At 40.0% G+C, this 23,957-nt stretch overlaps 1 protein-coding gene across 1 annotated transcript in view; it reads right to left on the bottom strand.

The window, feature by feature from the left end:
- Positions 1–495: 495 nt before the first annotated feature.
- The window catches only part of gopc (golgi-associated PDZ and coiled-coil motif containing), a 38,412-nt gene continuing 14,950 nt past the window's right edge, over positions 496–23,957 (bottom strand). Inside the window, exons 2-8 of the mRNA XM_078212714.1 lie at positions 18,332–18,496; positions 15,429–15,604; positions 14,658–14,823; positions 12,468–12,563; positions 4,545–4,709; positions 3,961–4,141; positions 496–2,609 (exon numbers count right to left, since the gene is read on the bottom strand). Coding sequence (XP_078068840.1) covers positions 2,491–2,609; positions 3,961–4,141; positions 4,545–4,709; positions 12,468–12,563; positions 14,658–14,823; positions 15,429–15,604; positions 18,332–18,496 — 1,068 coding nt within the window. The 3' untranslated portion in view covers positions 496–2,490. The remainder of the gene's footprint in view (positions 2,610–3,960; positions 4,142–4,544; positions 4,710–12,467; positions 12,564–14,657; positions 14,824–15,428; positions 15,605–18,331; positions 18,497–23,957) is intronic.

Genomic DNA, 23,957 nt, shown 5'->3' on the forward strand with positions numbered 1-23,957 from the left:
TCTTGAGAAAATCACTTTTTCATTTACTTTGGCATAGTTAAGTTTTCTTAATTGTACTCTGGTGCTAAAGTACAAAAAAAAGCAATGGTATTATCCAGGTGCAGTTAAGACTTCCCAATGCACAAGGAAATGAATATAAGCCATAAATATATGAGTGTTAAACAAATGTAAAACAATACATTAAACACTTTATAACAAGTGAATATGATGAAATAAATTAACAGATCTTGTTTCCCCACTGTTTCATTAACATAGCCAGAATGCTGTGCTGAAAGAAAGACAAGAGGCATAAATCTCCTAACTATAGAAAATCATAAACTGAACAGAATCTAGCAGTTATTTAAAAGAATATTCAAGCACATTATGTAGTGGAACATTGAGATGAGAAGTTTTCCAGACAGATGCGTAAGAATGCCATCGATCTGATTATTATCATGGACATTGTGAAATCAGATGTATAAGGTATTTAAAATAGAGCAAACTTGATACATCAAATACTCTCTATGCATTATATTTGAATGCTTTGTAACAAGGCGATTTGCATTTCTGCAGATGCACAACAAATTTATTACCCCACAAGTTCTGAGTATACATGTATTTACAGGTAACTTATCTATTGATGAAAGATGAAAAACCTATAAAGAACATGGCTTTGCTTAGAGTCATATTCTGTTGATGCTTCAAAAGCAATGGAGAATCAAAGATACTTAAAAGATAAACCATCAAGGATAATAAACAAATGATGTATTATTGAAGAAAATTCCTTTCCAGTTGCTTTAGCAAGCAACTAAGCCCAAATGGCAGTGTGTAACCGCAGCATTCAACATATTTGTAGACAAGTCATTTACAGTATAACTTTAAAGCCATGAAAGGGGATGGGGGGGTGCATAAAAATAAGCATTCACCATAAACTGTAACTTTATAAATAGTTAAAAATCCAATAAAGATGTATGTACAATACAGAGTTGCTTATACAAAAATGGCAAGGAAACCACTGGTGCTGCTGAGAACTTACACTATAAAAAGTGAAGCATTTGTTTCATTATAATATATACAGAGTGTGAATTCTATTGTGTAAATATAGAAAAAAAACAGGACAAGCAAATATACCTTTCTTGGGAGTTGTGTGTTCAGAAAATGACCTTTTGTTAGATGGAAAATAAGTTATCAATTTGAAATGCTAATTCTGTTTCTCTCTCCACAAATGTTGCCTAACCCAAGTATTTCCAGCATTTTCTGTTTTCATTTCTGCTGTAATACTGTGAAGTTCTCCACGATCATCTAAATTGTCATTAACTGAAAATAATCCTTTAGCATATTCACATAAGTTTGATATTGGGTGTCGAAATTTTGGTGGAAATTTGAGATTCATGCCATGCCTACACTATTTGAACAACGAGGATTTATGAGCTATGTTGAATTGGCACAGTGTATCAAGTGATCAATGCGTAGAGACCAGTACATACAACATGCTTCCCTTCCAAAGCTGCAAAGCACCTAAAGTGGTACTATATTGAATATACCAACATCACCTTAACTTTACGATGTTCCATTTTATACCCTTTTCAGAATAACCTAATAATTACAAATAGTGCATTTCAATTCTGGTTTGGATATACATAGGAACTGAGTACTTGCAACAATGCAACTCTGTCAAGGTATCTTTAAATAATTATTACTACTGGATTAGGTAATGTACTTTAACAGGAAGTTAGTCATCCAATGAGATGCAGTTATGCAACCTAATAATCTACATCTCATTAGCTCATTATTTCTGTATCATAAAGTTTAAACACAAGATATCACACTTTTACTATTTGTAGATATTAAACTAATATGTCAATTCCTATCTAGATTAACAGCAACATTTAATGCAATGCGATTATATTCTTTATGGAGAAGGCTAAGGGTCAGGGCAACCTATTGTATCTTGAGGAAATGCAGTTAACAGTTTTGCATATATGAACAATGAAAACAAAATGCAATGTCATCAATTTTCTCCAAAGGACAAAGGTTCACTTTAGAAGCAACATCAGATTAACAGTATCAGGATGAAAGTGCTTCTTGTGCAGATATTATGCACAAACGAACCTTAAAGGGAAAGTGCAACGGGCAGTCTGAAAACATCCCAAAAGACACTATTTAATTTTAACTATTAAGCTAGCACCTAATATATGTTGTCTCCTTGTCTCCCTCTAGTTTCAAAGCTTCAGTTAGCTGTAATCTCAGAACATGTTAACCATCAACCAAATTTCCTTAAAATGGTAAATAATACAAAATCAAAATATTTTCATACATGCAGAACTGTTAATAATGCAGCTCTATGGTATATTTGAACTCCTTAGCCACAGAACATAATCATGGTGATCCCTAATAGACATTATTTTCAGTACAGGTGTACACAATTGATCACATTCACACGATGTTTCTTCTGTATTGCCAGTCAAGTGCAGAAATATCACGTTAATGTTCAAGTAACATAGGGATAATTTAAGATGAGCACTCTGCACAATCTTTTTGTTTGGGTGTTGCATCTTCTGAAGCTGTTTCACTGCTCGTTCCTGCATCCCCATTTAAGATGGCATCTAGAACCGGTTTCTGTTCTGTCACTTTAAAAAAAAAAAATCAGCATTAATAGCTTATTCAAAAAATGCATGCAAGTGCTATAGATTCTTCAGAATTTGTGCTTGTGGCAATTATTAACCCTGCGAAAAAAAATTTGTATCACTGAATCACATAGTATGAAGAAGCATATTTTCAGCAACATTCAAGGGTCAAGTCAATTTGGACATTGCTTAGACAACTGGCAACAATTGTAACAGTATACACTTGCCCTATCGCATGGGGAATGTATATATATTTTAGCAGGCAGAAATAGAAAGAAATTTCTAAAACATAACATTTAGTGAAAAAGAGATGAAAGAGGATTCACCCAACAATCCAGTTGGTAATGGCAGTGTAATATACCACACAGACCAAAAAAGTCCCAGTCTGTATTCAGTAAGGTACATATCAGCTGCACAACATTGTGCCAATGATGGCTTCAGTTCACCAAGATAGAGGAGAAAAATCAACCAGGCTTCTTACTGCTGTATGTGTAAACATTAGATATGGGTAGGACATCGCTTAACTGTTCATGTACTAGCTTGCTAACACTCAGTCTACACTCATACAGGAAAATCACTCCTTTGGGCACGATATCGGATGCGGGAGGCTCCAGAACAACCACACTATTTTCTTTACTCAGTCTTAAAGTATAGCTTAAAAGCAAAATTCTGCAGATGCTGGAATCTGATATAAAAACAGAAAATGCTGGAAAATCTCAACAGATCTGACAACATCTGTGGGGAGAGAATAGAGCCAGTCAGACCTGCTGAGATTTTCCAGCATTTTCAGTTTTTGTTTCAAATTCCAGCATCTGCAGTATTTTATTTTTAAGCTATACTTTAAGTCTGAGTAAAGGTAATAGTGTGGTTGTTCTGGAGCTTGTCAGCTTTGGCTCAGTAGTAGAATCCTCACCTCTAAACCCAGAAGGTCAGGGGCTTGGGTTCAAGTCCCAGTTCAGAGACAGAGGGGGCACAATTTAGTATCAAGGGAATGCAGTCTTTCAGCTGGGATATTAAACTGAGAACACAGTCAATTTTCAGGTGGAAATGACACTATTTGAAGTGCAAGTGGGGGATTCTCTCAGACTCCTTGCCAATATTCATTCCTCAACCAACATTACCAAAACAGATTGTCTGATTAAAAATCACACTGCAGTTTATGGGATCTTATTGTGCAACAATTGATGCCATGTTCTGCAATATGCATTAACTGCGCATCATTGGTTGTAAAGTGCTTTGAAATGTCCTGATGGTGTGAAAGGTTCTATATAAATTCTATGGTATTCTTTGTGAGGTATTTAACATCTTGGGAGTGCCTCAGTATCATTCAAGTCGATAATGTTCACATTTCTACCTGCTAGGGGCTTGGCATCACCACTTCCATCATTTCTGCCGACAGCTGCATTTCTACTTTCCTCCAGTTCATCAAGATACAAGCGATAACGATGCCCAGTCTCATCCTCATAATCCACATTTTCATCATCAGAGTCTATCTCTGGAGCAACATACACCACTTCAAACTCGATCTCTCCTCTCTTTAAAAAAGAACAAAGTTGTGCTTTCAGAATACACAAATATTCCACAATAGCACACCAAAAAGGTTCTGGTAATTTTCTACTCCCGACAACAGTTATAGAAGCATATGAGCATTCTTACATTTGAAAAATGGTGTGCATAGACTATATATTTTAAAAATACTCATGTGAACATGTTGTAAATATTTATATTCATCTTGCCAAGAAGCTATGTAGAGTTTAGTTGGAATCAACACAGAAAATGCGCAAAGCAGGTTTCTCAGCATTAGTCCAGTAAGACGACAGATTAAAATTGCCCTTTGTCAAAATTGTAAAGTGGTAGAGGTACATGTCAGAATTGGACAGGGGCAGCACCCCCACACATTTTTAGCAAGCAGATAGTTGCCTACATAGGTGTAATTACCTGCTGGGAGAGAATAGTAACAGCTTCTTTGTGTTTGGCATCTCTTAAATTGATTCCATTAACAGCTAGTATGGCATCTCCAACATGCAGGCCACCACATCGCTCAGCAGGTTGGTCCGAGTGGATTTCTGATATTAGAATGGGAACTCCGTGCTCCTTGCCACCCTGTATGAAAGTTAAAAAGTAGTCACATTTAGTTGACATCTGGACAGTGCACTTCTTTATTTCTAATCCCACAAATTACTCCATCACATGGTATATACAAGACTATGTAATAACTCCTGCTCAAACATGTTAAACTCTTAAGTTCTACTTGTAAATTTTTGTCAGAGTTGTGACATCTAGCTGTGAAACATGTTTTTACTGCATTTCCCAGGTCATAAAGTTTAGACTTTTCAATCATTGGAATGCTTGTAGTTTTGAATTGTCACAATGGAACAACTGGATGCATTTTAGAAATGCAACAAAAGAATTGCACAAAAAATTTGAATAGTAGGAATTAATTTTTATCATGGGGTGAAAGTGTCACTGGCACGGCTGGCATTTACTGAGAATTACTAAGTGCCTTTGAGACGGTGGCGGTGAACTGCCTTCTTGAACTGCTGCAGTCCATACGGTGTAGATACATTCACAGTGCTGTTAGGAAGAGTGTTCCAGGATTTTGACCTAGCAACAGTGTAGAAATGGTAATATATTTCAAATTCAGAATGATGAGTGACTTGGAGGGGAACTTGCAGGTGGTTGTGTTCCCATGCACCTGCTGCCCTTGTCCTTCTAGGTGATAGAGGTTATGGGTTTGGAAGGTGCTTTTGAAAGAGGTTTGGCAATTTGATGCGGTGTATCTTGTGTATGGTACACACTGCTGCCAGTGCACCAGTGGTGGAGTGAGTGAATGTTTAAAGTGGCGGATGGGGTGCTGATCAGGGAGGTTACTTGGCCCTAGGGAAGGTGTCAAGGTCATCGAGTGTTATTGGAGCAGCATCCATCCAGACAAGTAGACAGTATTCCATCCTGATTTGTGCCTTTTTGATGGTGGATGAGCTTTGGAGAGTCAGGAGGGGAGTTACTTTCTGCAAAGGTCTCAGCCTCTGATCTTTTCTTGTACCTACGGAATTTACGTTTCTGGTCCAGTTCAGTTTCTGGTCAATGGTATCCCCCAAGGTGTAAAGTTTGTAAACATCTTTGAGGCCATAACATTTACTTTTTAAAGATAGGTAGCTCCGTTTTAACAGAATACATTGTCCATTACTTTATGAACATTTTCTTCCCTTATTAAAAACATTTGACAAGGTGTGAATAATATCTCTTGACATGCATATATCTCAATGCATGCATAATATTAGGAAATGCAACATCATAGTTCAGAGGGAATCTTTACCTCATAATTCATCCATTTCAGTAAACCATTTAATCTGCATTTTTGCAGTTTTGAATAAAGTTGGGATAAGGGACTGCATATTGTATTAACAGGAAGTACAGGGAAAATCTCAGCAAGTCTGACAGCATTTGTGGAGAAAGAAACAAGAGTTAAATGTTTCAAGTTCAATACGACTCTTCTTCATAACTGAAGATAGAAACGTGATGGGTTTCATGCTGCTGACAAAAAAGGGGACAGTCAGATGGAACTAAAAAGGTCAGGGATAGGTTACAGATTAGGGAGCTTAAAGGGCAAAGATGTCATGGAATAAAAGGCAAAGGAAGTGATAATAGTTCAGATAAAGAAATAAGACATTAGTCGAGAGCGAGTGTTAATAGCAGAATAAAGGACCGTTCTGTGAAAGCAAAAAAAAACATGAAAACAAGATACAGACTAGCACCTGACAAAAAACAGTTCAAAATGGAGGAGAGTTCACACATCGGTTTGTTGCAGTGTTCAGTGATGTCCAATACAAGCAAGAGGAATAGGCACGTTACAGCCTTCTGGACTCAAGACTGAGTTCAATAACTTCAGACTGTGAATTTATCCTCCATTTTGAGTTGTGTTTTATTTTTGCCAAGTGCTAGTCTGTATCTTGTTTTCATGCTTCTGCTTTAACAGAACTGTCCTTTATTCTGCCATTAACTCTTAGCCTGGTGTCTTGTTTCTCTATCACAACCATTACCACTCCCTTTGTGTTGTGCTCTATGACATCATTTTTAATTTAACCTCCCCAGCCTCTAACTTATTCCTGACCTTGTTTTTTGTTCTACTTTATTCCCACCCCAAACACTTTTACAACAGCATGAAAATCATCACATTTCAACTTTTCCAGTTGTTCTGGTTTTGATTTTAAATTTCCAGCATTCACAATATTTTGCTTTTATTTTACTGCACACTGCATTCTCAGGACAGCATTAAAGCCCTTGATAAAGGTGCAACTTCCTCCAGTTAAATACTTGTAAACTTGTTGTCATTGTCTTTGGCTCCCAGCCACACCTTTATGCCATTGCTTTAGAGTTCATGAATCTCCCAAATTGCTACTTTGAAATTAGTCCGGGGGTGCAAAGCCTCAGTCATCTTATTTAAGTTTGAGCAGGGTTCTGTTTTTTGGGGGCGGCACAGTGGTTAGTACTGCTGCCTCACAGCGCCAAGGATCCGGGTTCGATTCCCAGCTTGGGTCACTGTGCGGAGTTTGCATGTTTTCCCCGTGACTGCATAGGTTTGCTCCGGGTGCTCCAGTTTCCACCCAAACTCCAAAGATGTGCAGGTTAGGTGGATTGGCCGTGCTAAATTACCCCTCAGTGTCAGTAGGACTAGTTAGGGTAAATGCATGGGGTTATGGGGATAGGGCCTGGGTGGGATTGTGGTTGGTGCAGACTTGATGGGCTGAATGTCCTCCTTCTGCACTAAGATTCTATGATTGCTAACTCCTAACCTATTTCAACCTCCAGAATGTTCCTTGCCTCTGTTCCCAAATCTCTGCTGCTGCCACCACCAAGTCCAATTTCCATTATTTCAAGATGCAACTTGTTGAATGTGCTGAGCTGCCCTCCATTTCCCCTGCAAACTACTTATCTAAATTGTAAACCATAACTTGCCCGTGCCTCCCCCTTCATTGCCCAACAACTTCATCCTCCCCAAACTTCAGTAACTTGTTGTACCCAAGTGGATCTACTTAATCATCCTTGTTCAAATCCCTCATGTCCTCATCCATCCTCCTATTTCACCAGTGTCTCCTGCTGTATATACCTGCATTCTTCAAATATTGAAGAATTTCTCATTCCCTTCTTCTCGTACACAATCACCATTAGCTATTTAGTTCCTATGGAATTCTGGATTTCATGACAAACCCATTCATTTCACCACCATCCTACTTTCAAAAGCTTCCTTAAAATCCTTTCCTTCAAATTGCCTTTGCATCCTCTCCATAGTCTCTGATCTTGCTTAGTATATACTTCATGGAATAGTGCTGAGATGCTATCCTCTACTTATGTGTTTAATAGATGTAAATTGTTGTGTTAGCCAACGTATATTGTCCTATAAGCTACGGTACCAAAGCAAACAATAATTGGCAAATCACAACATAAATTTTTCAATACAACTTGACTTTTTAAACCAAACAAAGTTGTGCGCAGCATCAATGTTAGCTTGAGTGAGATTAAAGGTCAGAGGTACATTCTATTTACAAATGTAACCATAGTTCATACTTGTAGTTTCAATATACTTATATTGAAACAAGGGATTCTAAGTTTTTTAACAGTATGCACACCATAAACCTCTTTCATGCTTAACTAAGTATTCTCATTAGTTTGTATATATCTCAATCTGTGGACAGCAGATACTACTATCCAACAACAAAGCAATTGTTCCAAGAATAGCCATTTACAGACTTTCAGCACATGAAATTTCAACAATTCCACGGGAAACTGAGAAGCTTGTGCTTTGCAACTCATAATCTAAAGGTTTGTGAGCCTCATGTGTCCCACAGGTGACTATTTGAATGCCAGATGCAATTAGGGCGATGACTCCTCCTACACTGTTTTCTACAATCAATAACGGCCTACCATTTAAACATCTGAATAAAATGCATCAGCTTCAGAGTAAATCTTGAGACACCACATACTATTGCTCACAGAGCCAGCATGTATTACAAGATCCAGGACATGCTGCAAATCAGTTTCTTTCCAATGAGATCGAGGGAAAATTTGCCTTTTACAATATCTGCCATTTAGGCTTCCCCAAATTAATCCAAATGAAGTTTCTATATCAAATCAATAGTATAAAAAAACAGCATCTCTCTGTTCTATCCAGACTGGCTAAAGGACTGGTCCAGGAGGGAGGGCTTTATTTTCATAGACCAATGGGAGGTTTTCAGGAGAGGATGGCACCTGTACAAGAGGGAGGGGTCACAACTAAGTTGGAAGGGCACAAATATCCTGGCTGGGAGCTTTGCTAGTGCAGTTCGGGGGGGTTTAAACTAGTATGGCAGGGGGGTGGGGATCAAACTATTAGGTCTATAAGTGTGGTGGCTGGGGACGAGCTTGGGGCTGGGACAAGGCTGGCAAAGAAGAAGAGCACTCTGGGGGAGGACGACCTCACTGAGCCTGGGGGTCTGGAGTGCTTATACTTCAATGCAAGGAGCGTAGCAGGTAAAACAGACGAACTTGGGGCCTTAATGCGCACGAGGAATTTGGATGTGGTTGCGGTGACAGAGACTTGGTTGAAAGAGGGACAGGACTGGCAGCTGAATATTCCAGGGTACAAGTGTTTTAGGCGAGACAGAGGAGGGGCCAAAAGAGGTGGGGGAGTAGCGGTATTGGTTGGAGAGCATCTTACAGCGGTGCAGAGGGAGGACAATTCGGAGGAGTCGTGTAGCGAGTCACTCTGGGTGGAGCTTAGAAACAGGAAAGGCGCAGTCACTATGTTGGGGGTGTACTACAGGCCCCCCAACAGCCCAAGGGAAGTGGAAGAATGGATATGTCAGGAGATACTGGATAGGTGCAGGAAATATAGGGTTGTTGTAGTTGGAGACTTCAATTTCCCTGGTATAGACTGGAAATCGCTGAGGGCAGGGACTCTGGATGGGGAGGAATTTGTAAAATGTGTACAGGAGGGTTCGTTGGAACAATATGTGGACAGCCCGACTAGAGAGGGGGCTATACTGGACCTGGTACTGGGGAATGAGCCCGGTCAGGTCTTCAAAGTTTTGGTTGGGGAACATGTGGCAAATAGTGACCACAATTCTGTTAGCTTTAGGATAGTGATGGAAAAGGATGAGTGGTGTCCCAAGGGTAAGGTGTTGGATTGGGGGAAGGCTAACTTTATTGGGATCAGGCAGAAATTGGCAGCTCTTGATTGGGAGAGGCTGTTTGAGGGTAAATCCACATCTGGTATGTGGCAGTCTTTTAAGGAACGGTTGTTAGGGCTACAGGACAAGCATGTGCCTGTAAAAAAGGATAGGAAGGGTAGGATTAGAGAACCGTGGATAACCAGGGAAATTGAGGGACTGGTCAAAAGGAAAAGAGAGGCGTATGTTAGGTCCAAGCAGCTAAAAACGGAGGGAGCTCTGGAGGAGTACAATGAAAGTAGGAAAATACTCAAACGGGGAATTAGAAGAGCAAAAAGGGGTCACGAAATGTTCTTGGCAGACAGGATTAAGGAGAATCCCAAGACATTTTATTCATACGTTAGGAACAAAAGGGTTGTTAGGGAAAAAATCGGACCTCTCAGGGACAAAAGTGGGGACTTATGCTTGGAGCCCAAAGAAGTAGGGGAGATCCTAAATGAATACTTTGCGTCGGTATTCACAAAGGAGAGGGATGTGTTGACTGGGAGTGTCTCGGAGGGGAGTGTTGAACCGTTGGAGAAAATCTCCATTACAAAGGAGGAAGTGTTAGGTTTGTTAGAGAATATAAAGACTGACAAATCCCCAGGGCCTGATGGAATCTATCCAAGGCTGCTCAGGGAGACGAGAGGTGAAATCGCTGGGCCTCTGACGCAAATCTTTGTCTCGTCACTGGACACAGGTGAGGTCCCAGAGGATTGGAGGATAGCCAATGTGGTCCCGTTATTTAAGAAGGGTAGGAAGGATAACCCGGGTAATTATAGGCCGGTGAGCTTGACGTCCGTGGTGGGGAAGTTGTTGGAGAAGATTCTTAGAGATAGGATGTATGCGCATTTAGAAAGGAATAAACTCATTAACGATAGTCAACATGGTTTTGTGAGAGGGAGGTCATGCCTCACTAACCTGGTGGTGTTTTTTGAAGAAGTGACCAAAATGGTTGACGAAGGAAGGGCCGTGGATGTTGTCTATATGGACTTTAGTAAAGCGTTTGACAAAGTCCCTCATGGTAGGCTAGTGAAAAAGGTTGGATCCCATGGGATAAAGGGGGAGGTGGCTAGATGGGTGGAGAACTGGCTTGGTCATAGAAGACAGAGGGTGGTAGTGGAAGGGTCTTTTTCCGGCTGGAGGCCTGTGACTAGTGGTGTACCGCAGGGCTCTGTATTGGGACCTCTGTTGTTTGTGATTTATATAAATGATCTGGAAGAAGGAGTAACTGGGGTGATCAGCAAGTTTGCGGACGACACAAAACTGGCAGGACTTGCAGATAGTGAGGAACATTGTCAGAGGCTACAGAAGGATATAGATAGGCTGGAAATTTGGGCAAGGAAATGGCAGATGGAGTTCAATCCTGATAAATGCGAAGTGATGCATTTTGGTGGGAATAATGTAGGGAGGAGCTACACGATAAATGGAAGAACCATAAAGGGTGTAGAGACGCAGAGGGACCTGGGTGTGCAAGTCCACAGATCTTTGAAGGTGACGTCACAGGTGGAGAAGGTGGTGAAGAAGGCATATGGCATGCTTGCCTTTATAGGACGGGGCATAGAGTATAAGAGTTGGGGTCTGATGTTGCAGATGTATAGAACGTTGGTTCGGCCGCATTTGGAATACTGCGTCCAGTTCTGGTCGCCACACTACCAGAAGGACGTGGAGGCTTTGGAGAGAGTACAGAGGAGGTTTACCAGGATGTTGCCTGGTATGGAGGGGCTTGGTTATGAGGAGAGATTGGAGAAACTGGGGTTGTTCTCCTTGGAAAGACGGAGGATGAGGGGAGATTTAATAGAGGTGTATAAAATTATGAAAGGCATAGATAGGGTGAACGGTGGGAAGCTTTTCCCCGGGTCGGTGGTGACGTTCACGAGGGGTCATAGGTTCAAGGTGAAGGGGGGGAGGTTTAACACAGATATCAGAAGGACATATTTCACACAGAGGGTCGTGGGGGCCTGGAATGTGTTGCCGGGCAAGGTGGTGGAGGCGGACACACTGGGAACGTTTAAGACTTATCTAGACAGCTATATGAACGGAGTGGGAATGGAGGGATACAAAAGAGTGGTCTAGTTTGGACCAGGGAGCGGCGCGGGCTAATTGTTCCTTGTTTCTCGTTTCAAGGCTTCATTCTATGATCATCTTGCTGGTGCCAGTACAGAGCGAGACTGCGGATAGTTGGGAACCTGTCTCGGGGGCAGGGAATTCATATAAGTGTTCGTGGAAGTGGAAATGACTAGGGTTGGGAAGCATTTTCCGATCAGGGCCATTGTGATCTCCTGGACTCGTTTCGATCGCCACAGGGGGTCGGAGAGGAATTTCCCAGAATTCTTTTCCCCATATTGGCCCTGGGGTTTTTCACTCTGGGTTTTCGCCTCTCCCTGGAGATCACATGGTCTGGAATGGGGGGGTGGGGGTGAGTTAATAGGTTGTAATGAACAAAGCATCGTAGCTGTGAGGGACAGCTCGGTGGATAGGATATTGGTATGTAGATAGGCTGGAAAATTGGGCGGGGATCCTGGATTCAGGATTCAATCCTGGACCGGGGAGCAGCGCGGGCTTGGAGGGCCGAAGGGCCTGTTCCTGTGCTGTATTGTTCTTTGTTCGATGCTTTCCTGTGCTCAAATCAGATAGCTGTATAAATGTCTGAAAATAAATGTTAAAGCAGACTCACTGTAATCGATATGCCAAGTCCTTCATGATCCTCTTTGACCAACAATACTTTCCGAATTGGCCCAACACCTTGGTTCTTCCTTATGATGTCTGGGTCCTAATTCAGGATGGAAAAAAATAAATTTTTAAACATGAAAATCAAAATATGCTCTCAATATTAATCATTCTTAGCAGAAGACTGTAGAAAAAAAATGCTTAACACTTTCTTGCCAAATAAAAAGTGAATGAATTGGATTTTTTATCTAATGTTGACAAATGATTTATAATAGTCCACTGAAGCATTAAGAACATAAGGCTCTAGTGAAATCTAATCTTCTTACAATCAATGATAAATTAGCAACTGAACTCAAACAGTCTAACAGGATAATCAGTAAAAACTTGGGAGTCCGATTTAAGTTAAGAATGCAACAATATTATTAGAATATTCAGAATTCAGAATATTCAGAATTCTTATTATTCAAAAATTCCAGCTCTGCCAGAGGTGATATATACTGCTGCTTATCCCCGGTATCATTCTATTAACTCTCTTTTTCATCCACTTGAAGGCCTTGATATTGTGGTGCTCACAATTGAATACAATGCTGCTTTTCTGCATGAATTACTTTTAAGTACGTGAAATCTAATTAGAGCTGTAGTAATTCATTAGAAATGATTTAGAACTTACAGGAATCATTCAGCCCATCTGCTGAACCTGTCTATCTTAATACTAATTTCCCTGTTTTCTTCTATATCCTCTCTTTTCAAATACTTGGTCAATCCATCTTTGAACGATTGTCACAATATCAACAACTTGTGGTCAAACATCCCATGTTCTAACAACCCTGATTTTTAAAAAGACACAACTTCCTTGTTCATTCTTCCAGTGACAATTCTGAGTAATTGTTCTTTCGTAACCAAGAGAAAATGCTTAGGAAACATTAATCAGACCCTCCCTTCAGTATTCTCTATTGCAGACAAATAAAAGTCTCAGCTATACAGACCTTTCATCATGACTACAACTTCTCATTCTAATATAATTCTAATGAATCTTGGCTGTGCCCTTACCACGGCTCCAATATCCTTCCTATAATGGAGATGCTCAGAACCAAACACAATACTCCAACTATGGTCTATTTAATGTTGGCAACAATTTCAACAATAGTTCCTTGCTTTTATATTGAATGTCAATGTCCTGATGAATAAAACCCAGAATCCCAGTTAACTTTTTTTTTAACCCTTTCAATCTAAACCCTTACTTTTAAAGATCCATGTATCTGTACCTAATAAACCTCTGTTCAGGGCCTTACCATTCAAGCTATACTTCCATTCATTGATTATTTTCCAAAATATACCGATCTGTATTGAACTGCATTTGCCAAGCCTGTTAATTTGTTTGCATCCCCCTAAAATATCTTGTGTTATTTCTCAAGTGTTTTTCATTTTTCCTAATTTATCATATGGGCCTTAAAGGTTTGTCTTAAAGGGATAGATTACATAGGATGTTTTCATGCAAAAAAGAATCCATGTGCGGAATGCTCTACTGCAAGGTGAACAAGAAAAGCTAATCCTATTAGCATACAGTACTAGGGCTAGGGCACACATTTAAAAGTTTTGGGCAAGAAATGCAGGAGGCAATGTGAGAAAAGAAAATGACTTGTATTTATATAATGCTCTTCACAACCACTGGATATCTCAAAGTGCTTTAGATAATTATTGATTGTTTAAAAACTTCCCCACCATTGATGTTAAGCTAGCTGGCATGTAGTTGCTGAGCTTATCCTTATCCCCTGTTCAATATTTGGAATTCTCTAGTCGGCTGACACCACCCCTGTATTCAAAGAGGATTAGAAGAGTATGGCCAATGCCTCGGCAATTTCTACCCTTACTTTATTCAGTATCCTCCAATGCAGCTGATCCAGTCCTGGTGACATATCAACTTTAAATACATTCAATCTTCATAATATCTCCCCTTTATCAATGTTTAGCTAACCCAGTGACTGAACGACCTCCTCTTTCACTGCGAACTTAGCAGCATCTTCTCACTTGGTTAAGATAGTCGCAATTAATTATTTAGTGCCTCAGTCGTACCCTCTGCCTCCATGCATAAATCCCTAATTGCACAGCTCTAGGGGATTTTCATTAATTGGAAAGCTTTTCATTAACACACAATATTATCTTTTACCGGAAAATTGAAAATTTTAGTTCTACTTACATGCCCAGGCGGCGTGGGCAGAGGTCGTTTAGGGTCATTGCGTCCTCGACATGCCCTAATAACAGTTTTATGTCTGTGAAGATGTATTTCTGCTTCCAGCTGATTCCAGAGTTTATCATGAGCAGGTCCTTTCATGTCTCGACCCAAAAGTTGGATTTGTTGCACTCTGCACAAAAATATTAGAAAGGTTGATGTCTTTGCTCTTAAACATGTCAACAAATGTAAGACTGTTTGCTTGCTGAACCAGTGCCTGACCGAGTTAAAACTCCTTTCCATCTGAATAGGAATATCAAATGTACCATGAAATCAAAACAGGAAATGTTGAAAATGCACAGTGAACATTTATGACAGAACAACAGGCAGGTATTTCAGGTGTGAGCATTTCACCTTTAGATGCTGAACACTGAGTTGTCAACATTTTCTGTTTATATTTCTCATTTCAGACTCTACATAAAATGCACCACATGGATTGTGTGTGTTTGTGTATACATAGATGTGAATTGAGATCAATTGAAACTCTATATATAAAACATACATTACTCATCAATGAAAAAGAATATGCATTCCGCTTCTCTTCAGCGCAAATTGTGACAATTTCCCTTTAACCCCTTAAAATGCTATTGTATAACTGCATCACAGCTTCAAACAGTAAAGCTAAATTATTTCACTTGTTTAATTAGTTACATAATAGAGATATTAAAACAATGTTTGAAATCCCCAACTTGTTTTCTATTGGAAATGTTTTAATAGTCATCAAGAATGATCACTCACCTGCCAGCCAGCTCCTTATCCAGGTATTTAGCAGCCAGCCTCGCACCATATACCTCAGCTTGTAGAACTGCTATATGACGACGTAAGGCATCATTCTCCTTTCTGAGCAGTTTTACATCAGCTTCTAGCTTTGCTTCCTTCACTTTTTCTTTCTTATTTGATTCTAATTCTTTTTCCTTTCCAGAAAATGTAGACATTAGTTACCAACATAGATAATTGGCCCAATTAGAATATAGTGTTCTTTGCAGTCACAAGCATTGCCAATATTGTGATGCCTCTTCACTTAACAATATGAAACCCAAAATCTAAAGGCGGCTTAGGTTGACTTTGGCCCAAGCCACCAACAAACTGTTCTGGTAGAGGACTCAAATGAGAAGGAAAATTGTATTTTACAAGACTGTAATACCAATAGGTAAAGCACAGCTTCAAACTTGGAAAGAGAATTTAGCAATACTAAACTATAAACAATAAATGTCACTCCATTTTGCTTGATAATCCCTCAATCTGTGAAAAAGCTAAAAAAAAAACATATGGAAGTATGCAGGAATTGGTGCAATACATAATTTACTTTTACATAATTATCTTAAGCATCATAAATCTAGTGGCTGTTATAACCATCACATGCTGCTCTTAAGACAAAAAATATTCATTGCACTTGAAAGCATTTATAAAGATTATCTTCGTTCTGAGAAATGGCACAAGGAAGAAAAGTGTAATGAAATTTTCTTAATGCCAACATTACTATGAAATGCAGAATGTGTTTTTTTTAAAACAGATGTTATATCTAGATTAAAACCTCTGAAAATGTATAATACCTTTTATTAAAATGCCTGAAGTTAAAAACATTAATCTGACCAAAATTAGCAGAAATGTCAGTTTTCTTAGGCTGAGCAAATTATTTTTAAAACTTGTTCTAATCTATCATTGTTGTGCACAGTAATAAAAATAATCAAGGTTTGACATTTATGAAAGTAACGTGCTCTCAGCCAACAGTCAAACCAGTGTTTCGGTCCAAAAATATATTTTCTTGTGTGACTTATAATGAAAGAGTAAAACTGATAGAAGGCAGTGACAGTTGTCAGTCAATCCACAAATAAACACTTACCATGTCATCCAATGAAAGGACAGACTTGGGACAGGAAAGAGAAAGGAGTTAGAGAGATAGCAGACCCATAAATACATTTAAAAGGAGAAATCAGTGAATTTTGTCCAAAAGCAGAGCAGGGCTAATATTCCAATATTAATGGCTGTCTGATTCCACTGGATGGTTACTTTAGTGAATGAAGAAACACTAGGTTAAACAAACAATGGGGCGGCACAGCGGTTAGCACCGCTGCCTCACAGCGCCAGGGATCCGGGTTCGATTCCCGGCTTGGGTCATTGTGTGGAGTTTGCACGTTCCCTCCGTGTCTGTGTGGGTTTCCTCCGGGTGCTCCGGTTTCCTCCCACAATCTGAAAGACATGCTTGGTTAGGTGCACTGGCCATGCTAAATTCTCCCTCAGTGTACCTGAACTAGGTGCCAGAGTGTGGCGACTAGGGGATTTTCACAGTAACTTCATTGCAGTTAATATAAGCTTGTGACTAATAAATAAACTTGAACTTTTTTAATTTGCATATCCAAAATAAAATACACTAATGGGCCAAATAAAGTGAAGAAAATTGCACAGTACAGCTTTTGAAAGTTATTCACAGAGAGTGCTGCTCAGAGAAAAGCTGAAAGACTACAAAATTGTAGCCCACCTCAGATGTGCGACAGATGACAGGACACCAACCACTGCCAGGTAAGGTAGCAAGTAGGCTGTTTAAATACTATATACCTGCCTTTCAGGCCTTGGGAAACACACATGATGAAGGAAGATGGGACTGTTTCAAGAAAAGCTGAGTGCATTTACAGTGCAGTCTGTGGCCTGGTGGAGCAGGAGTGTTTCCTCCCACGCTATCAAGTTTAACTTCTTCCCTGTCAGAATCATTCCACCACTATACACTTACTCCTCCAGGTATTAGTGACCCCTGCCCTTGGCCCAGAGTGCCACAAATGTTCCCAACAACACAGCTGCAGTCTTACTACTTGCTTCTTGGGGGCGTAGTCCCCTCCAGAGCATTTCCTGCTCAGCAGACAGCCAAGTCTGCCAATCAGGTCAGCTTCAGGGCAGGAAATCTGCCTGTGGGTTAAAACTCCACAACATGCAGAGAACCTGGAATTCCAGAACATAGCTCTGCCCCACTACCGAGCTCGCGGGATGCTCCTCTATCAATAGCAAGGCCACTGACACAGGGTTTCTACATAAGAGTCTAAACAGGCAATTCAAGAAGACTGCATCATGGAAGATTATAGGGACAGCATTTGATTTTATTTCATTCATTTCATTGGATAGAATGTCATGGCAATTTCCAAGTTGCACAGGTTCCATATGGGAGCATCTGATTTCAGAGCGACTCATTATGATTCTTGGCTGAGAAATCGGCAGCAGTATAGCACAACAATGTCTCTCAGTTATCTGGGAAAGTGGGTATGGGAGGAAGAAAGATCAATCACATTTTCAACTGTTTATCATTATTCATCAGTCTCTTGCTGATTATGTGCATGCGCCAGCGCATAGGGATGGCATCACTTTCTAGGCTCAAAATGACAAATATAACAATTAGAGTGAAATATCAAATGAGGGGCTGAAAAAAAAACACCAGGGAACTGATCTTCCAAAATAATCACCGTCTCTGGGAGAAATAGTTGAACACATTTTCCGGCCCTTTGAATTTCGTGACTAGTTAGATTGAAGAGAATTGACTTGAAGAAGTTATTTACCTTGAAATAAATGCATCCTAAATAACGCTCAACTAAACATTACTCATTAATTCAAAACTAAAACTTTGTTGCTGGTTTCAATTTTTAGCTAAGACATACCAGCTTAGCCTTGATTGAGCTGGAGTCAACATTCTGCCCGGTTTTGGCATGTAGCTGCAGTTGGACTGCATGAAGCTGGAGGAGCTGATCATGGACTTCTTTTTCTAGCACGACTTTCTCAGCCTGGGTATTGATCAACTCTGACTTCAGGTCCAGCAGCTGAGCCTAGAGAGCAAAATGAAAAGCAAATGGTTAACAGCTGAAAACAATATGAGCAATGTAAAGATCACATTTTTCATTTTACACAAGGATTGTATTTTAGGGTTTAATTTTTTTTTACACATAATAAATACACACAGAATATGTACACTAGATTCTATGTCCCTCATCAAATATATGGAACCGGATATACCCAAGTCTTGTCTTCAGGGGTAAAAGTTTTCTTCAGCACTTCAGGAACTCAACCAATTTAAACAAAGACAACTTTATAGAAATAACCACTGTACCCTTAATTGTCTGTGGTATACTTCTGCAGTGCAGGAGGCCTTGTAGCACAGCTGGTAGCTCCCCGGCCTCTAGTCAGAGCTCTGGGTTAGGGCTGGATGGCCAAGGAAGGGGTTTCATAACACAGTCAACAGGTTGAGTATCAAGCTGCAAAATCCTTCCAACATACCAATGGCAGGCTGTAAGAGCGGGAGAGACCCCTGGTCAGCAATGATTGAAGCGTAGTGACAGACTAGTGAGCCGTTCCAGGAAAAACTAGCTATAAAAACAGATGAAAGTCTGCCTTGTGCACCACTAGGTGTGGAAAGAGAAACAACAACAAACAATTCTTCAGCAGCAAAAGATACTCAATCTATGGGGAAGTGCATACACTTGATGATTTGGTCAAGTTAAATTTATATGCCCAGCTTATGGTAATATTTTTAATTTATTCTTTCTTTCAGACACAATGATTTAATAATAATGTTCTGCATAATCAAATCACAGCAACATTAAGTATGCAAACAACCAAGAAGAATTTTTTTTATATGCAGTAAAATATTTCCCTTGTAGCTCAAACAATAAACAGGAAATAAGTAACTTTCTACAGTGTGAAGCACTGCACTATACTGTAAACGTAGGAACATATGACGTGACCATGTTTGACATTCTGGGCAGTTTGCCAAACAGGTTATATCCAACTCATAGCATTAACTGCACTACCACATCCTGAAGACTCTCAAATTTCACTGCCATCTACCCTTGTGTCAGGGTACATTTGAGCAATGTTTTTTAGCATAATTTGTAATTTTTGATATGCCTCGTCTATTCATCTACTCTCAGGGTGGGTGATTTTCTGTGTTACATGCATTGGCTTTCACCTTGGTATTTTAGTTTAAGAAAAGGTTGTAACAAACCCCATGTGGTCATTGCCAAAGGACTAAATATTTCACACTAAAGTAGTGGACAGGCTTTGGGGAGTCAGATGATGAGTTACTCACCACAGAATTCCCAGTCAGGTTGTAGTCACTCAACTTATGTGGTTAGTCCAGTTAAGTTTCTAGGTATGGTGGGGGATTCAGCAACGGTAATCCCGTTGACGGTCAAGGGTACAAGGTTACGCTCTTGTTGGAGATAGTATTATATGGCACTTGTGGGGTGAGAATGTTACTTGCTGCTCATCAGTCCAAGCCTGAATTTTGTTATTTGCATTACTGCAGGTAAGCACATTCTCCTTTATTATCTGAGGAATTATGGATGGAATTGAATACTATACAATCATCAGCAAATATCCCCACTTTTGACCTTAAGATGGTTGGACCTAGGACAATGCCCTGAGAAACTACTTCGATGATATCCCGGGCCTGAGATCCCCCAGTAGGCACAACCATCTTCCTTTGTGCGAGGTATGTTTCCAGCAACTGGCATGTTTTCCCGGTGATTCCCACTGACTGCAATTTTATGAAGGTTCCCTTGATGCCATAACTGGTAAACTACTGCCTTGATGTCAAGGGTGGTCACGCTCAGCTCACCTCTAGAATTCAGCTCCTGTCCATGTTTAGATCAAGGCTGAAGCTGAATGGTCCTGGAGGAACCCAAACTGAGCCCAAAACCTTTTCCATGAGAAGATTGTTTGCAAGTGCAGCTTGATAGCACTGCTGAAGACCCTTCATCACTTTGCTGATATTTGAGTGTACTGATGGGATGGAAATTTCCACATTAGATTTATCTGACTTTTGTGGGTGGGACAAACAAACAATTTTCCACCTTGTTGGACTGATGTACTGGAACAGCTTGGGCTGTTGACAGATTTTACAGCTGAATAACTTGCTAACCCAATTGAGACTCATAAGGAGACAACCACAAAGAATTGTTGCCATTCCAAATAGGGGTGGCAGGTTTTCTTCCCTGAATCAGTTGGTTTATGACAATTTTCACAGTCACTTTTCCTGGTGCATTTCACAAATTATCAGATTTATTGAACTGGGTTTTACAACTTGCTATAGTGGGAATTGAACTTGCAGCTTCTGGGAAGTCCCATATCATAGCCATTACACTACCATACCTTAAATAGAAAATGCTATGAATACTCAGCTAATCTGGCAGCATCTGCGGAGAAGGTGACAAGAGTTAACAATTCAGGTCTGTGATCTTTAAGAATTGTTCTGATGAAAGGTCAATGCCTGAAACATTAATTATTTCTCTCTCCATGGATGCGGCCAGATTTGTTGAGTATTTCCAGCCATTTTTGTTTTTATTTTCAGATTTCAGCATCCACAGTATTTTGCTTTCATTGTTTGCCAATACTCACATGCAAGATGCTAACATCATGATATTTAGAATCATAAAATAACTACATTAGTGCAGAAGGAAGCCATTCAGTCCATCGAGCCTGCACCGACAACAATCCCACCCATGCCCTATATATTCCCTGAACCCCACGTATTCACCCATTAATCCCCCTGACACCAAGGGGCAATTTAGCACGGCCAATCAACCTAACCCACACATCTTTGGAGTGTGGGAAGAAACTGGAGCACATGGAGGAAACCAACACAGATACAGGGAGAACGTGCAAATTCCACACAGTCACCCGAGGCTGGCATTGAACCCGGGTCCCTGGCATTGTGAGGCAGCAGAGCTAACTACTGTGCCACCAACATCACAAGGTCACTGCAGACTCAAGTCATGTTGTTCATTATAATAGTACCAACAATAAATATGCAGCTGCTATTGGAACAATGCATTTAGTGGCTGCAGGAAGATTAGTGACGGTCAGAAAACCCCACATCTTCCAGTTTTGAAGTAATTTTGCATAAAAGCTGCAAATCAGGTCTAAAAATAAATTAATTAAAACACACAAAAGTCTCTGGAAGGAGAATGGTATTCGATTTAAAAGGTTAATCTTAAGGAATTTATACATGTAAAATCTGCAATAGTAGACCAAAGCAAATTATTTTCAAGGGCTTGAACTGACAAAAAATGCTTCAGCCTTTGAAGTGTTCCTCATAAGATGAATCTTTTCCTTTTACAAAAAGATTACATTTAATAGATGCACCAGTGCTGTTTAAGAACTATTGGATTTGCTTATCATCACATGCTGTGCAACAGTCTGCTGCAATTAGCCCACTTAAAATAACTGATTGTGCATTTCCACACACGACATACATGTCTATCACTGCAACAGATGGAGCATCTTCCCACGTTACATCATTTTGGGATCAGTCATAATGGGCAAGGTGCCATTTAGACTTCTACTTACATTAAGAATGGTTGCCTGGGTGGGATTGTGGTCGGTGTAGACTTGATGGGCCGAATGGCCTCCTTCTGCACTGTAGGGTTTCTACGCTTCTATGATTACTCACAAATCACCTAAGCTCCAAATTTAGAAGAGATCTATATTTTTCTCTTTCTCCTCTACAAATAAAATACTATGACCTGGATCAGGATTTCCGTAGAAGCAGGGGATAAATAAGGCCAGTTTGAAAAGGTTACTCCACTTACTGAAAGAGCCTAGTCGATAATAACCTGATCCGAAGTATGCGTGGATTAGATTTTTCACACAAAATATTTCACAAAAGCAACATAGTGTTTAATGGTCAGACAGTTATGACAGTGAATCACTGGATCAAGTATGATTCCCAATCCGAGTCAAATTAGCCGACCACAGCCAGGGCAGCTATTGAGTTGTTACTCTACTGCTCTCTCTACTATACCAAGGATTTGCTGAACATTCTATTCTTGAACCCAAGAGCCAAAAATCCTTGAAAGTGACTCAGTATTGTGACGATACTGAGCCTTTAAGAAATGTATTTTAATCACATTTCTTTGCAGGTCTTTTTTAAGGAGTTCCTTTGCAAGGTTTTATTGTTGCCGTCATGTCTGTAGCCGGTATCCTCTAATTGTTAGTGAAGCAATATAACGGACATCTTGTTTATTTTTAATCTGGCCTAATGCAGTGCCTGGGGTTTTATGACCCTTTTGAAATTGCTGGGTGGAGCATGTTTGACAGGTCAGGTGCTGCCTGGGAACAGTTTTTTTTTCCCCCCCACAGAAAAATCTACGGCTTTAGTTTCATTTTGCTCAGATGCTGTTTGGATGCGAGACAGAAAGCAGTGGCTGTTGTTTTCCCCCTCTCTCTGGAGTCGAAAATTCTGCTGTCTGTGAGTTGCTGTTAGAAGCTACTGGGAAAAGGCAGCATGTTCCTGCCTCTCTCTCTCCCCAGAGGGGTGCTGAAAGTCCCAGGGCTGGGAAGCCTCAGAGTTTTAATTCAACAGCCACAGGACCAATTCACAGCAGATGTTAAAAAGCTGCAAAATCCAGCAACACGTGAGCCTACTCACTTTATGTGCCAAGTCTGGAAAGAGGTGTTGTTTGACTTGGAACATCATTGTTAGCTGTTAAGGTTTATACAATATCATGGTTGTGCTTTGTAATTGGGAGAAGTCATGCTAATTTATCTTATTATATTTTAACTCTGATAAAAGTTTCCGAGTGGGTCACTTGAATCATACCTGGAGTGAAACACCTTATGCTCACCCGTGCCAAATTCAAAGGTAAAAACTTAGGATCTAGGCTATCTTCATAAAACACCTTGGAGTTTCTGGTCTGGATCATAACAGTATGGAAACTGGATATAAATGGTTGCTCTGACACAGTTTGCATAAGGGAGGCCAACACACATAAGAACATTTTCAAAAATCAACAGCACCATTAACACGCTCATCTAATCAAGATGACTACTGTAAGAAACCCAATGGCGGAAAACAATAATTTCAATGATTCAGCTGGAGTGGTGGGGGAGGTGAGGTTCCAAATTATTGGGGCGGCAGTGGTGGTGAAAGGACAGCCATCATGCTGAAAAACACCAGTTTTTTTTTACCTGACGTATTAGACAGAGAACGATGCATGGAATTATTGCAATGTGGGCAGAAACAAAATGATGAGATTTTTAAAATTGTACTGAACATAGATTCTGAGATGCCATGATTACTTAAAAGGCTTACCAGTTACAGCTCTGGTTCATACAAGCTCATGTTCCAGATTTATACTGGATTGATTCATTAAACTAGACAAAAGAAATTGCAGGCAAGGAGTTTTGCCTGAGGAATACCAGATTTATAGCTTTATTCCCTCTTATACCTCCCACATTTCACACTATGAAATCTGCAAAGATTACCAAGCATAACTGCTTACCTTGAAA

Source organism: Mustelus asterias, chromosome 5 (assembly GCF_964213995.1).
Source record: "Mustelus asterias chromosome 5, sMusAst1.hap1.1, whole genome shotgun sequence".
In the NCBI taxonomy this organism is placed as follows: Eukaryota; Metazoa; Chordata; class Chondrichthyes; order Carcharhiniformes; family Triakidae; genus Mustelus; species Mustelus asterias.